At 38.2% G+C, this 17,536-nt stretch overlaps 1 protein-coding gene across 1 annotated transcript; it reads left to right on the top strand.

The window, feature by feature from the left end:
• Positions 1 to 1,165: 1,165 nt before the first annotated feature.
• Positions 1,166 to 11,141, top strand: LOC763583 (G-protein coupled receptor 54). Its single transcript, XM_030977307.1, has 2 exons — positions 1,166 to 1,486; positions 8,017 to 11,141. The coding sequence occupies exons 1-2, from the start codon at positions 1,345 to 1,347 to the stop codon at positions 8,628 to 8,630; spliced, it is 756 nt and encodes a 251-aa protein (XP_030833167.1). The 5' UTR covers positions 1,166 to 1,344; the 3' UTR covers positions 8,631 to 11,141.
• The last annotated feature ends 6,395 nt before the right edge of the window (positions 11,142 to 17,536 follow it).

Below are 17,536 nucleotides of genomic sequence, written 5' to 3'. Positions count from 1 at the left end.
GCAATCATAAAAAGGGCGCATATTTATATAACACGGTGTGGTAAATGAAAGAAAAATATATTATAAAAATGAAACAAAATTTTAAAAAAAAATCAAGTAAGGCTTTTTTTAGAGTAACAATTTTAACAGAGAAAATTCCATAAATCCTTAAAAATTCGAAAACTCTGTCTAATACTAGTAAACCAAGGCTCACGCTCAAAGCAGTTTATAAACCAAGTGTCTGGGTATTTACACTGTCCATATTTTTTTCTTCAAATACATGTGAGGCGTCTGCTGCGAGCGAATTGAAATCCATTCAACGCGTTATCCATGATTGGGATTGACATGTAGAATAAATACGATGTGAAAGCTTGAAGACTTGTATTTGTATACCACTCCATTCTGAGATTCCGTGTGCATTTCATTTCCTTTCGTGTCAAAATAGGGAGTTTCTTATTAAGACGTCCCAAGTTACCATGCAACCGCAAAGCTTTTTCATTCCTTCATCGGTAGGCCTGGAGTGTGTGTCGTCCACTTGTTCCCCGCACGTAATAGCTTTTTTCCCCTTCTTTTCCTTCTTTCTCTCTCGTCCTTCCCCCCCCCCCCTCCTCCCCCCTCTCTCTCTCTCTCTTTACTAGCACTACTATTAGGCGTACTATACTACTACTTCTACTACTAATTCTACTACTAATTCTACTAATATAGGCCTATGCTACTAGACCTACTACTATTTCTTCTACTACTAATTACTATTGTAGGCCTATATATTGGAGAGACATTTATGTGTACTATAAAGGAATAAAAGGGGAAAATAATGAAATTATCTTGTCCCTATTTTCTTCAATATTCTCTCTCTCTCTCTCTCTCTCTCTCTCTCTCTCGCTCTCTCTCTCTCTCTCTCTCTCTCTTCCTCTTTCTGTTCTTTCTTTTTCCTTCTTCTCTTTATCTTCCTCCCTTCCTTTTTCGGAATTTTCATCATGATCTCAAATACTTTCAAGAATTAAATTATCAAGGATGACTTCAATTGCCAAATGTGTTTTTTCGAATGGTGAGTTCAACTCTGCTGGCACATTTAGAGCAACTCCAGAATGTGAACCACAAGGTCCGGGCTTCGAATCACTGTCACAGCGTCAATGACAAGACATTAATGCACATTTGCCATTCTCCACCTAGATGAGGTACCTGGCAAGAATTAATTAAAATGTTAACATGCTTGAGCACTGCAGTGGCAGCTGTGGTACAGACGATGTAATAATAATGGAGTACAAGGAGTGGCAGTGTGTCAAACACGAGCGCTTTTAAAGACCTCAATATTGTTATTTATTATTTATTAATAATGTTTTCCTTTTTTTCTTCTTCGTTGTAATGCAGGTTACCGTCCAAGCAACATGCGTCACCCTCACTGCTATGTCCGTCGATCGGTATATTCTAATCGTTCATGCAGTAAAATCACGTACAACTAGAACCACCAATAAGGCTGTATTTATCAACGTCTCCATATGGCTGGGTGAGTAGTGTCCTAAATATAACATGAGTGTACTCGAATGGTACCTACTATAAGTTTGTTTCCCTCATTTAAAAAAAAATAAATAGTATATAATAAATATATCCTTAAGCTACAGTCCCATATACGTCCCGGACCGTCCCGGACCATCCCGGACCCCATCCGGGGTGATCCGGGATTCGGTCCGTGTTGACACCGTGTTGGCACCGGGGTGGTCCTGGATGGTCCTGGATGGTCCTGGATGGTCCTGGATGGTCCTGGATGGTCCTGGGCGGTCCGGGAGTCGACCCCGGATGTTTTTGACGGTCAAAAACTGCCGGGGTGGTCCGGGACGGTCCGGGACAATAGTTTGATCCGGGGTGATCCGTGTAGCCACCGTGCTGGGTCCGGGGTCATCCGTAGTGGCGCCGGGGCGGTCCGTGTTGATCCGTGGCAGTCCGGGAGTGAGTTATTGACCCCGGATCACCCCGGCGCCCCTACGGATGATCCCGGACCCAGCACGGTGGCGACACGGATCACCCTGGACCAGCACCGGGGCGTTCCGGGATGGTCCGGTGTCATCCGTGTTGGCACCGTGTTGGCACCGGGATGGTCCGGGACGGTCCGTGGCGGCTCCGTGCTGGGTCTGGAATGATCTGTACTGCTGCCGGGGCTATGCCCGGACGGTCCGGGGCGGTCCGTAGTGGTACCGTGTTGGGTCCGGGGAGACGGTCGGCGGTTGCGATTTTTTGAACAAAACATCCCGGACCATCCTGGATCACCCCCAGACCATGGTCCGGGATGGTCCGGAGTGGTCCGTGCTCGTCCGTGCTGGTCCGGCTTTATATGGGACTGGGGCTTTACCCTTGTTTGTCTACTGTCCGCTCATATGTCCACCCTCTCCCTCTCTTTCTCTCTCTCTCTCCCTCCCTCTCCACTCTCTTTCTCTTTCTTTCTCTTCCTGTCATTAACAATATCTTTTTCTCCCCTCTCTTTTTCGTCAAACTCCCTTTCCCCTTTTCAAAAGTTTGTATCCCCTCTCACCTCTTCCCTCTCTTTTTTGGTTCTCCTTCGTATCTCCCCAAGTCCTCTCTTCACTCATTCCCCTTAGCCCCCTCTCTGTTCCTTCTCCCTCCTCCTCCCCCTCTCTCTCTCCCCCCCCCCCCCTCTCTCTATCTATTTCCCCTACTTGTAACAGTCTATTAAAGCAATACATATCATATTTGATGACCATCGTTGAATCAATGTAACTAAGTGTACATACACACTCGACTACGTGAAAATCGCAGTGTTTTTCTGAGGGGTACATTTTCTCATATCTTAATTTATTTGTAAATTTTCAAGAATCAAAATGCTCCCACCATCATGTCCAAGGTAAATCAAGGAAAGACGAGAAGCCCCTCGTCATTTCTTTCCCGCGAGATCTACAGTGCAGACTATGTACGCACTTGATGATGCCTCCATCATTCCTCAAGTGCCTGCATCACTAGTCAAAACATGTATGATCAGGTAAAGAAAGAGGGAAGAATCCCCTCGGCGTCCAATCCGTATTATGAGGTACAACATGATGAGCATTTCAGACGTCGTGAATGATTCATGCAATTATCCTCCCATTGAATGCGTTTGCAATTTCAAGGAGGGTCTTGGGCAAAATGTCCTTATTTCCGGAATAATATATTTACATCCTCTTTCAACAAAATCCTTACATCTTGTCGATGGCAAATTAAGATCTGAAACCATTATATAAATATTTCTTAGTTCATTATCGAGGTCCGCATTATGTCTGGCGAAATGACTTCTGATATCAAAACCGAAAATGATACTCTCATTTTTTTATTTCATAAAAAAGTCATTACTTGACATTTACTTGGTGGGTGAAACCGCCACCGGTGAATGATCATTTTTATTTTCGGCACTACATTCATGCAGCGTCTCTTCCATCCATTTTCTTTCTTATTTATAATCATTCTTTCCTTGATTGTGACGTTTAAATCCCTAATGAGACACGTGTGTGATTTGCCCGTGCGTGTACACCTGGCTGGAACCCCCTGGTAATACATTCGTTACAAAACAAAGTGTAAAAATATAACTGAAAGCGTTCGTTGCACTCTCCTCTGACATCTAGCGCATGTTTGATTGATTTGATTGCTCCATCAAACCCCTGTTGTATTCCCATGTTCAGCTGCTTTAAGTCACAGATACAAGATCTATAACTCTTTAATTGTCATGACTGTGGTATTTATATCAAGAGTTGGTTGGCCTAAAAAAGGGTCAGTCCACCTGTTTAGAGGAAGAAGTAGGTTTTCGTGGGTCTTGAATTATACAATAAAAAGAAAACCGATAAATTGAACAATAAAGTACAATACCAAATGCCAAAAATTATTATCATGTAATTTGGAACTCCTCACAATGATTCTTGAAGAGAAAAAAGCGGAGGATCTGCAAGATTTCCAATCTAAATAGTCCACTTTGATTACGCAATGGAAAAACAAAATATGATATTTAGTATGAACTAACCAATCATCGGATTCTGGCAAAAGTTTTACCATTTGCAACAAAATGATAAAAGAAAATTAATGATATCATGACTACGATATAGTTTACTTTCTTGTTAACATATTATGTTAATAAAAAAGTCTTTCATCCGTTTCTGAAAAATTTCGGACAAAAAATATTGACTGTACATTTATTATCAGAAAATGGTATGTACTTAAAACATGACTTAAAGAAATGCAAGGGATGGGTTCTAAAAAGGGAACACGGGTCCCTTGTCCTTGTCCCTGAAAAACCCATTGGTGTTGAAAGTTACATTCTTTTCCTGGGCCTTTACGTACGGGAAAGCGGGATACGCCCTCTTAAAAAAACACACCAATTTCCCTTTACATTTGGTGCATCAAACAGGAACACCACAGTCTAAGTCATGTTCCATAACATACAGACGACTAAGATGCAATTTTCTTATTAAAAACACATGGTATGTGAATAAAATTTCCCAGGAACTATTCAGTCAGTAATATGATGTTACAAGACCTGCACACACGTCACGTGCGCATCAATTACCGGACCTAAATATGCAATAAGTATTATTTTCATGCACGACATTAATTGATTACTTAGTGCTTTTGGTGTTATTCATACCACATGAATTGATGTGTTCTTAAATCGATTTATCGCTTTCAAGGGTTTGCATCTTTGTAATTGTGTAACTTTCTACGCGGTAATAATTGCTGTAACGCGCTTAGAGACGGTGTTCCGTATTAAGCGCCATATAAATCGTGATAATCATTTCATAAGGGAAGTTCTAAATGTACCTCCGTTCCTCTCTCGGCCGATTTACATCGCTTGTAACTCAGCGATTCGAGCTACCGAACAGAAAGGACAATACCCCCGAGAAAACATTAATAATATCGATTAACACTGCGAGAATAATAGCCATCTGCTTCCCTGAGCGGGTGATTATTTGATCGTGAATGTTTCCTCGAACACATTTAAGCCTAAGTGTGGAGGTTCAAAGAGAAAAGGGTAGAAAATCATTATCTAAAGCCGAAAGATCTGAGATGACTTTGAAGCAGTCGATTTCACTTGTATGTCGTTTTGAAGAGGATACATCGTGTAAGCATCTGAGATGCATTATCCTCCATTAAACGCAATGCGTTTGAGAATAATTGTACGTTATTTTGGACTATTCAAGAACTGATGAATGATTAAAAAATATTATATACACGGACGTATATACAAAACCACATTTAAAAAGTAGAGCAAAACTCTTTGTCGTCCAGTGTAAAGAAAATTGTGGAAAAAAGGTGCAGAGGTTAAAAACAAAAAACGTTTCATTATCTTGTTGTAATATAATATTTCATCATATACGTCACTGATCTATTTTTTAATGTATTTCCTTTCAACTATATACCCGTAAATTTACCAACTATAAGAGTTAAAGGTATCGTTTAACAATGTTAAATCTGAGATCAATAGCCCTTCGTGTTATCAGTGTCTGTGATATGGTGTAATATTGAAGCCCTAAAAAAATTGCGCTACAAAATGATCATGAAGTGCCTCAAAAAAGTAAAAATCTTTGAGTGACCGGTTTATCCATACTTTTTTTCCTCAATAGACTGTAGTGTTATAAAAACCGTTAGGAAGATGAAATTTCGATTTCCAATCATAGATATCTTGATAATCATACAGGCGGTCGGATTGTAAAAGTCATGGGATTTCTGACTGACCTAAAGGTTTGTAATTATGATTTCAGCATGAGCTAAATCCAGGATTTTGTTTTAGAATCTGAGACAATGTTACCGAGTCACTTTGAGGCTTGGGTAACGGTCAACGAAGAAAACAAAATTCGTTCTTCATCCGAACTTGACCTGGTTGCCTAGCGTTCTTGGGTCACCATGACATCAAACACCCTAGAGGATTCCATTAAAGACCACTCAGATGTAACCTGACCATGATGATTTACAACGATAGCCAATGGACTCATCTCCAAGTTGATGAGCCGGTCGCAGATGCCCAGCCAACGGCGTAGTATAAGAAGAATGTATACTTAAATTACACCTTGTTCAACAAATATCTTTGAATAGCTTTTCCAAAAGTTGAAGTTAAAATCAACATTACGGTATGTCCATTTGTGCCGTTAACCATTCGCAATATCTATTTCATCCGTCATGATTATTTTCATCAGTCACTGGAGGCTTCCTTGTCAAGTTACTCATATCGGAAAGTTGTTTGTCTCGCTTCCTTGAAATTTAATTTGTTTGCAATAAATGATCCGTTTTTATACATTTCCCTACTGATGTATTTCTTTACCGTCGAGATTGGGGAAATGGGATTAACCTTCCGTATCCTAAGGGCGAAAGATAATCACTTGAAAAGGCTTTCTGTTGATGTACTTGATTCAACGCTTATTATGTTAGAGTGGTGTGAATCGAAAAGTCTTTACAAAAAAAAATCCAACCACTCGACTACATCAACACCGGATCACACGGATTTTATTTAATTTTTTTGTTATTATCAAGTATATCAAGATGATTTTTACCATGAAGTATATCAAGATGATTTTTACCATCAAGTATATCAAGATGATTTTTACCATCAAGTATATCAAAATGATTTTTACCATCAAGTATATTAAGGTGATTTTTACCATCAAGTATATCAAGATGATTTTTACCATCAAGTATATCAAAATGATTTTTACCATCAAGTATATCAAGATGATTTTTACCATCAAGTATATCAAGGTGATTTTTACCATCAAGTATATCAAGATGATTTTTACCATCAAGTATATCAAGGTGATTTTTACCATCAAGTATATGAAGATGATTTTTACCATCAAGTATATCAATATGATTTTTACCATCAAGTATATCAAGATGATTTTTACCATCAAGTATATCAAGATGATTTTTACTATTAAGTATATCAAAATGATTTTTACTATCAAGTTATTATGCATATTATTTCATATTAAATATTCAAGACTTGAATTTATTTTAATTAAATATTAAAAAAACATAATTATGGCTGATTATAACTTTTATGATTAGGCCGATGAATATAGATAAAAGGTCATTAAAAGACAGTGCTCTCCTCCTTTGTCAATTCTCCTAACGTTTCCCAGGTAATTGAGGGACAATGCAAATTAAAATACTACTCCTTTATAAACAGGTTAAAAGAGAGATCGAAATGGAAATGGATATTATGGAAATTGATATTACATCATATGATATATTTCTGGTTTGAATTAAATTAAATACGAAAGGGCATTGTTAAGGCTGATTATGCTTCTTGCTTAGCTGGATGAAGATAAGAAATGGGTCTTTAACAAGGTTATACTCTCCTCCTTCGTCGATTTCCACTTACTTTCCCCAGTAGGTGTGGAGTACTTCAATTAAAATACTACTCTTTAAACAGTTAAAAGAGAGATCGAAATAGATGTAAATTTGACATGCCATATTATTTTCTTGCTAGGAAAATTGTGTGATATTGATACTAATAACTAAAGGGTTGTCGTAGTGATTAATAACATTATCACAATGCAACTAGCGTTCGCCGACGCTGAATTGATAATTATTCGTAAAAGGGAAAAACCCATTGTATCCAGTTGCATTTTGACATTGCAGGATACATACAAATCACAATCTAAAATCGAAATATGAAAAAGCAAGGAATCTGTGAAATGTATATCTATGATAGCGTTTTTTTTCTCGCTAAAGGATGGGTCCTGCCGACAAGGGGTGCACACGCTCCCTGAGTCATAACATATTGTGCAAAAGAGACAATAAATAAATTAATTCAATGGAATTACTTTAAAGAATTTTTTCTCCAGTGGTATCTACATGAGAGGTAAGAGGAAAGAAAAGGGAATAAAAGAAAGAAGGAGTTTTTAAAGACCTATTAGAACCGACGATTCAATGACTACAGACCACATCTCGATGCAATAGTTCCAATAACGGTTGGCTACGTATTACCCAATGTGATGGAACAGATCAAACACGAGTGTTATTCATAGCATAACTAATTTCTTATTGTTTTATTTGTTCTTTCAGTATCCTTCCTCGTTCATCTACCTGTTGCGATATACCAGACGTTCAAGGTAGAGGCCAACATGTGCGTCATGCCTATGGGTCCCGACAACGCCAACGAAAAATATTACTATCTCTTCTCCTTCATCTCCATGTACCTGCTCCCTCTCATCATCATCCTCGTCTGCTACGCCAACATCCTCCTCATGGTGTGGCGCAAGTCGAGTGCTGGGACGGAGAGCGCAGCTGCACACGAGCGGTCCATACGCCAGAAACGCAAGATTACCCGGATGGTGTTCATCGTAGTACTGCTCTTCGCCGTCTGCTGGCTTCCCATACAATGCATTTTACTCTGGAACAACTTTCATCCCGTTCACGCCACGTCGATGAACCCCATCACGCTGGGTAGTCTACACTTCTTCTCACTGTGTCTCAGCTACGCAAATTCATGCGTGAATCCGTTTATATATGCATTTACCACGGCCAGTTTCAAGAAGCACTTCAAGCGGGTATTTGCCTTCTGTGTCGAACCGGAGGAGAGTGCCGACGAGAAACCGACCGGAAACTCCGGTTATAGGAAAGCAGGCAAGTACGTTAATGAGTACTCTTCTGTCAACACCTGTGACACCAAATTGTGAGCTCGAAACAAATCCCGACAGATTTTTTTTCTGGAAAGAAGATAGGAACAGAATATAAGTGATTGGATTTGTATGGACAGAATGTGACGGTCGCATGGTTTAGTATGAAACCTGGTCGACGTTCAATAGTAAAGACAAGTGACTGATCAAAAAGCAAAACGTGTTGGGAATAATAGAATGAATTAGTACAAATGAAAGTAACCTCGAAGCTGATGGCAAGATCGGTGAATGCACGTTCCATATTGGTGCAGAGAACATCATTCGGGCTTCAAGTGTGTAATTAAAGCCCTGATGTTGAAGAGTACGTTCGGCGATGATTGAAGAGGTAGGAAGATTGAATGTAGAAACAGGAGTCGCTGATGATGGCCGAATATTAAGGCTGCGTGAAGATATTGAGACTGCAATAGAGCTAAACGACGTCTTACTGCTCTTATCTATTTCAGATCAAACATCAATCAAACGAACGGTGTTGGCAAGTCAACCGAGGACAGTAGGCCATTGAGATGGTAAAATGTTAGCATAGTACAACCTGAAGTTAGGGGAATCAGGACTGCATGTGAGATGGTTTGCATACGAACCGAGGACTTAGCCGAGATGATTAAATGCGTCGTCCAGACGTTAGTGGGTAGTATAACGGGTTCTGCTCCCATTGTTTGCAAACAAGACAATAGCGAAAATGTGGATGAAAGTGAGATGCAGGGAATATACATGAACATAAAGTATATCTTTGCCAGCTAAAGCTGGGCTAAATACTGAACAACACCCCGGCCTTGTCCATATTGTATCATAATCGTGTTAAAGCACTCGTTCTCCTAACCAACATCAGGGCTATTCATGTCTCCTCAATGTGTCATATGAGGGGAACGCAGACGTCATGTGAAGCGGGTACTGGAGACTTCAGAGATAACCCGGTGTATTATAATTATGTGAGACTACATACGTCTGGTGTAGATGAACTCATTTCAGATAATACGCGCCATTATTCGTGCACTGCTTCTACGAGGACATCGACAGGAAAAATATTGTGCAACGATGAAATATTTCCCAAAGGAACTATTATCCACACCATCACATTTTCACTTCTCGATTTACATCCCAATGGTGGAGACATGTTTTTGCAAACAACACACTGATCTTAACATCACATTCGGAATCAGGCATGACTACACCGGATTTTTCGCCATTATTTCTAGCTGCAGAGACTTATCATGCCTCATCAGTGGGATCGTTACTAGATTGGCTAATGGATTGACAAACCTTGGTGATTACGGGCAGTGATAACCTATAAAACCATGCCTGCTCATAGTCAGTCCCTACGATGAAGCGACCCGTACTTAGTGGCATCACGGCGCTATAGCTGCGGAATCCGATGACGTTACCGCAACCGCCCAAACGAACGTCCCATCTTCGAATTACATACATCCCCCAACGGGTGGTTGGCTATTCGGATGAAATGTCACCGTTAAAGTGATCTCGAAAAATGAGGCGGGCATTTTATGTCTGCTGCGATGTTTATCTCACTTTGGATTTTTCTCTATCTCTCTTTTCTGTTTTTCTTATCTTGTCGGAATTGAATGACAATTTTTTTCTGAAAGTAATGTTAAACTTTTGAGGACCAAAAGGGAAAAACAGATAAGGCAAAACTTTGACGCGTTTGTCTCCTGCTATTAAATCGTTTCTCATGCAGACATAATTTTTAGCATTTAATTTAAAAATAAAACCGTTAAATTCTGTAACATAATTTACAGGACTTACCTCTCTTGTGTGTAATATATTTCATATTTCATCTACTTTTCAAAATGTTATTTAAACGAGGCAAAACCTACGATTGAAAATGTAAAATGTTTTTGATTATCTTAAGAACAACTTTTTGTTAATGGACGGCCTAACAGCATGCCACTGTCATAACAATGTAATTAAATTGATCATTCTGATTTGTTTAAAATTTTGAAGAATTAATGATAACATCAAGTCAAAAATAGTACATGTGTTTTATTTGCTACCAAAATACAGACCATTGTTTCCAGCAGGTATTCCACCATTGGCAACATATGTTCATGACAAATGATGAAACTTGTTTAATGTAATCAAAAGTCTTTATTGACATTAATGAAAACCATCAAGGCAGTAGGTACCTTTATCTACAGTGAATAGTTTTCCAATTATCGTAATGATACTTTCAATTTACTTAGAAACATGTATTACAGTAATCAAATGTACCAAACACAGAGGCTTCGATTGAATAGTATAGCACTATTTTCTAAGTGGTGCAGCCCCGGAAAAAATAGTCACAATGCCAAAGACCCATAATTTGACTAGTGCTTCAAAAAGAGTGCATGAATATTTTGTTTCAATCCCCCATCGAAATGTGAAAAACTGAAATGTAAACTTTGAAAAATGCAAACCGTTTATGCGTATTTTGGACAAATATGGAGGTTCAAGTTAATTTCCAGATGTATTTCTTAAAGGTACTATGTCCCATTTGCAGGCCACAAAAATGAAAAGGTTAAATTCCAATGGCATTTGAAAGATAATACTAATTTAGAACTTCCCTAAAAAAGGTGGGGCTTGAAAATGTCTTCAAGTTGGAAAATAACAACTATTAGTTGTCAAATCGACTTAGGAGCTATAGAGCCAATAAGTAATAGTCTTGATTTCCAGACCATTGTACCGAATGGTCTTACGTTTTATGCTGCGCAAAGATTTAATCAGTTTGATTTTGGCCATCACAAGAAGTGGGTTATTGATGTAGACAAATGTCTATATACCCTTTACAGCTCATTTTATATATGTTATTACCAAAGAAGAAAAAAGTCAGTCAGTCACTCAATAGTGTCTGACAGTGAAGTCTAGCAAGTAAACGGGTTTCCTTGCATAATTTGAATATTAGGACACTGCTAACGTTCAAATTTCACAGATAGGACATACATGACATATTCATAATTCCTGCAAAGTTCTTCAGAATTTGAGGTTGGCTGCAAAAGGGACATAGTATCTTTGATAAGTGACAATTTGTGGAAGAGATATGTCAATCAAATATACCTTGCACTCTTTTTGAGGCATCGGTAATATCATGGATCATCGTTGACTGGCTAAATGTGCTATCCCAGACAGCTCAAAGAAACCATAATATGTATCAATTATAGATATGTAAATAAGAAGAATGTACATGCATTGTAAATGTTCTGTAACTAGTGTAAATAGATCGTAATATATTATATTTGTGTTCGACGAATCTCTATGGTGCTGCACTGTAGGAATTACGATAAACCACGCATGATATATCGGAACGGCCCTCATCTTACATTTACCAGACTAAATACTCTTCAATCATACAGCGGATGATTTACATCCATAAACCCTGAATTATACAAGAGATACATTGAATAAAACTGAAAGCACATATCATGTTGACTCCAACAAAAAAAGTTAGACTTTGTTCTTGTGTAGGCCTTTTGTCTTTAAAAACTAATAGGCTATGGTGTACTGTATAGCCTAAGAATAATATGTCTTCTTTCTCAGATAGATAACTCGTATGACCATATTTATTGTTTTGTAAAATTGTTTCAATGCTAATGGATGGTAATTTCGAAATGTTTCTTAAATTGTCAGTAAATATAAAATGGTTCGTAAAAAGTCAAAATCAGAAAATAATCGCACTTAAAAGACGATCAATTCACCCTTTCAATCTAAATCTTAAATTTAAACCTATAAATTGCATTTTTGATTTATGTATGTTACTTTGTATGGATGTGTCTCGTAATGTAGTGTCAAAAACGTGTAATTAAATGCAAAGATGACCAACCCGAATTTACAGCGTGCTTTATTTAGTGTTAAATGTTTCGAAGGAGAGCATAGCATGAATGCACTTATTTTAGCACCTGAAGCAGGCCTCTAAAGGATGGATTTTCGCAGCATTACTGTACTGTGAAAGCTGCGCCATCTTATAATTAAGAAAATATTGACAGTCGGATTTTAAACGTTTCAAGATGCAATTACACTTGATCGCGTACCATATTATTTCCTTGACAGATTACCATTAGTGCAGTATTTGAATGTGATATCTTGCAACTTGACTGTGAAGGTGTATGATAAAAAAAAACTTGCTATAGGGAGGCAAACACTCATCTTATCGACTATTTTGATTCTAAAGTCCATCTAAAGGCAGAAACTAGACCAGTTGATTTTAGGATGAGATCATTTCATGGCCCATCTCGGATTATGGTAGAAGATCGGCTCGTCGGTCAGTTAACCAACATGAAATACGACTACTGATTTCGAATGGATTCAGTAGTTTATCGTGAAGGAAATGAATTTGAATTTCATGATAAAAGAAAAAACAATGTTTGTGTTAATGAAGGTTAATGCAAACGTGATTATCAAAATCGTAAAGATGAAAACACAGAGTAAGTCTAATGCAATTAAAGTAATATTGTTGGTTAAATTATTGTTCAAATTGTAAGTTAGGTTTGACTGCAATGGAGTGATACAGGCCTATATTTATTGTAAAAATGTATGATTTACATCAGTAATAACTTCCGTACTTGAAGTCCTGATTTGGTCAACATTGATCGGGATCGAAGAGCCTTAGCCATACTGTTAGTGAAGGATAGATCATACAGGACAAGAGAACGCCTAAAGGATGTCCTAATCCACATATATTTTGGGACTTTTTGGAGATATTCAATGAAAAATAATGTCCACAGGAAGCTGAATTTACAAATCATCCCACTATTATCCCCATATCACTTCCCCCCCCCCATCCCGCCTCTCTCTCTCTCTCTCTCTCTCTCTCTCTCTCACTCACACTCTCATGCCCATGACCAAGGCATCTGTATGTTTAGCACACGAATAGGCCTTGCTTCTGGGCACTATTTCACGATTCGACAAAGGTAAAACAGTACAAAGATACGTCTTGTAGTGGATACGTGTACGGATATATTGAAAATTATGAGAAAAAAAATATCAGATGTATGCGACTATGTATGGAAAATTTATTTTTGTTTTTACTTTCTTCAAAATTCAACGCATCGATTGATGTTCGCGGCTGACATAACAAATCGAAATGAATTGCATTTTTTTGTAGCTATGATTATGAATTGACCTTTAGGATCATACGCCTGTCTGGCAATAGGGGACGTTGATAGGGGCGGCTGTCAAACGAGCATTTTGTGAAAAAAGGGAAATTATTTTCTTGTTTCACTTGTAAATAACCCACGTATGATCTAATTTCTAAAGGGGGTATTACCTTGATGGCGTAAAAAACACACACTGGCTCGGTTCATACCCACAGCGCCATGATCATGAGGGTTGCAGACTAATAGAATGTAGCCCAGAGGAAGTCGTGCCCTTTGCCTACTCAGCCGGTCCGCGTCAATCAGTGTCTCTAGGACACGGTGCGATAGTGGCAGTTGATTTCCCCGTAGCTCAGAGATGTCTTTGGCCCTGTTGTATGATGCGTTCAACCTACTTTTTATGTGGCATTTCATTTAATGTTTTCCTAATTTGCTCGTAGCAGTCAAAAGTAACCTTTCCTATTGAAGTGTCATTTTAATCCTTTGGTTGAAACCCAAAGTACGATAACTCGTGAATCTATTTGCATGGTTGGATAGCATCACATGAAAAGGAATGTACTGTGATCATGTTTTTGTTAAGATAAAATACTAGAGCTTTCACAATTGAATGAACTTACAAACGTCAGAGTCATATCAAACATGTCGAAGGAATCATTTTATATTGACCTAAATGATGAGTATTGTCGTGTTGTAGGTATTAATCACAAATTCATTTCGCGTTTCCCGAATAAGGATTTTTCATGATGGGTAAACAAAAGCATTTTATCAAATTATTAGGTAGTCCTTAGAAGTAGTAATATAAAGCATAAATGTTGACAATATTGGAGTCATTTGTTTTCAAATTGGTGGTCTCGGTAAGACTGAATCACACCAAAGTTAAAGAACAAAATAGTCACATCTGAAAGAGCACAGCGTATGGAAAACAAGGAAGGTGGTGGGGGCGGGTGGGGGCGGGAGGGCGTGTCTACTCCTTACTATATCAATTATTAACGGTACACGTCATTAGATAGCGGTGATCTACCAAATGACATTTCAGTGAAATCGTTCATTATCTAGAACAATATATCTCTAAGTGATTTGGCTTTAATCTAGTGGCTTCAGTTAACTCCAAAGACCTTCACATAGCGTACAATCATTGTGGTAAATTTGCAGAAGCCGTACATTTTAATGGTTTTTGCTTGACCTTTAAATATTAAGTAATATATTGACATAACCATTTAAACAAGAGCGACTCACATATTATATCATCTCACAAGATGTCACGTAAATATGAAAAACAAAAGGAAATCCATGATAAATATCGTATAACGACTTTCCACTTGTTGTACGATTAGCGTGTTTTCAAATTACCTCATTGATCCAGGAAAGCTAAGAATTCTGTCAAGACCTTTCAAATTTAGGAAAATTATAATAATACTTCGTTCTTTGAGGACGGCAGGCCCTCTTAAAGCGCTTTACAAATAAATTATAGATAGGAGATATCACGGTAGTTTTATTTTCTTTAACGGTATAACGTTTTCTAATAAGCTGTTAAGCTATGTACGGCTGTTTTGCAGCGTATATGAAAATACAAGATTATAGCATATTGCTTTTGTTTACAAGGATCGACCAATTTTTCACAATTCTCCATTTTTAAAGCAGCTAAGCAATCAAAATCGGCAATTTCAAACAAGACAGATTGATGGAGGGATGAGTGAGGGCATCTTTGTGGGGGTGTTTCACTTCAAGCGATTATGAGGAAAGATGATTGTTTGTTTACTTCGACAAAAGGTTGGAGGACCTGAGATTTGCAAAAGGGCAACAACGCCTCTTCTTCATGCGATGAAACAGAGTTTCACCTTTCTGTCATTTCTCAGCATCAGCGTCAGCAACAAGAGAAAGTAAATGCTTTAGGTGGTTATATTATGTTTTTGTGATAACGCAAAAAACAATTTCTCACAGCGTCAACAAAAACTTCCACTGAATGCTCGAGACAACGATGCAATGATATCCATCATACGATTGAAGGTGAACATGTGTCCTAGCTCAGTCAAAGGTACTATGTCCCTTTTGCAGCCAACCTCAAATTCTGTAGAACTTTGCAGGAATTATGAATATGACATGTATGTCCTATCTGTGAAATTTAAATGTTAGCAGTGTCCTCATATTCAAATTATGCAAGGAAACCCGTTTATTTGCTAGACTTCATTGTCAGACACTATTGGGTGACTGACTGGCTTTTTTCTTCTTTGGTAATAACATACATGAAAAGAGTTGTAAGGGGTACATGAGTATTTGTCTACATCAATAATCCACCTCTTGTGATGGCCAAGATTAAACTGATTGAATCTTTGCGCAGCATACAACGTATGACCATTCGGTACAATTGTCTGAAAATCAAGACTATTACTTTTGGGCTCTATAGCCCTAAAGTCGATTTGACAACTAATAGTCGTTATTTTCCCACTTGAAGACATTTTAAAGCCCCACCTTTTTTAGGGAAGTTCTAAATTAGTATTATCTTTCAAATGCAGTTGGAATTTAACTTTTTCATTTTTTTGACCTGCAAATGGGACATAGTACCTTTAAAAGACGGTAAATGAAGTAGCTACCAAACTACCCGTTCACTTGCTCCTTTTTATTATTTTGGCCCGTGTTTTCGTTCTCCTGTGAGCCTTTTTTTCTTCTTTCTTTGCCTTTCCTTGACCTTTGATATAAATGCCTCTCACTGCTCTCTTTCTAAGTTGACCCCCTCATGTTTCGGAGATCCTACGTTACGAGAACTTCTTGTCTTCCGTCAAAAAGTTCTCTCAATGTTTTTTTGTTTTGTTCTTCTGGTTATCATTTTCATGAAGATACAGATGATTGCAATTGTGCCACATTTCCGACATACACACTTAAACACCCTCACACACACACGCATACACTAAACACACACACACACACACACACACACACACGCACCCTCCTTTTTGTGCTTCTGGTTATCATTTTCATGAAGATACTGATGATTGCAATTGTGCCACATTTCCGACATACACACTTAAACACCCTCACACACCCTCACACGCACATACACTAAACACACACACACACACACACCCTCCTTTTTGTGCTTCTGGTTATCATTTTCCTGAAGATACTGATGATTGCAATTGTTCCACAACACACATCAAAATTAGTACACACCCTCACACGCACATAAACAACACACACACACACACGCACGCACACACACAAATACGCGCACTTCGTACATCTCATCGTTTTTCTCTGTATCTTCATTTCGATAATGTTTTAATTAAAAATAAAAAGTACTTCTCTATACCAATACCTATTGAATGTTCAGTGTCTTAAGAAAGCGTATTAGATCGGAAGTGAAATAACGCCACCCCTTCCTCCCCATTCCCCGCTAATAATAAAAGGCCTGGCTTTCAATAACATGCGACGGAAGTAAATTTCAATTTCATGCATATTGAAAGTCAATGTGGCGTATGCGGAGGCAGTAACAAGTCGTGCTTGCAACCGTCGAAGATTTTTCGCAGCTGAATCATTTATTCTGGCCATTATCCAGATATCAATCGCATAAACAGAAATAAGTCCCTGCTTAATGACACCCCGCTTGCTATGGCATTCATGCATGCTGAGCGGTATGTTGATAAATCTCGTCGATCACATTTTCGAAATATATCAAACTGTGCTTGGATGGCATGATAGTTGAACTACATCGTAATTTACCACTGATTGGGAAAGACACGTCCAATTAAAATGGTACCCAATTGCATTTGATTCCTTTGGAGAGATAAGAATTTATCATAGCTCTTCATCTGTCAATAGTTATTTTATTTTACC

Source organism: Strongylocentrotus purpuratus, unplaced genomic scaffold, assembly GCF_000002235.5.
Source record: "Strongylocentrotus purpuratus isolate Spur 01 unplaced genomic scaffold, Spur_5.0 spur5_scaffold_9, whole genome shotgun sequence".
In the NCBI taxonomy this organism is placed as follows: Eukaryota; Metazoa; Echinodermata; class Echinoidea; order Camarodonta; family Strongylocentrotidae; genus Strongylocentrotus; species Strongylocentrotus purpuratus.
This window is presented reverse-complemented; position numbering and strand designations above follow the sequence as displayed.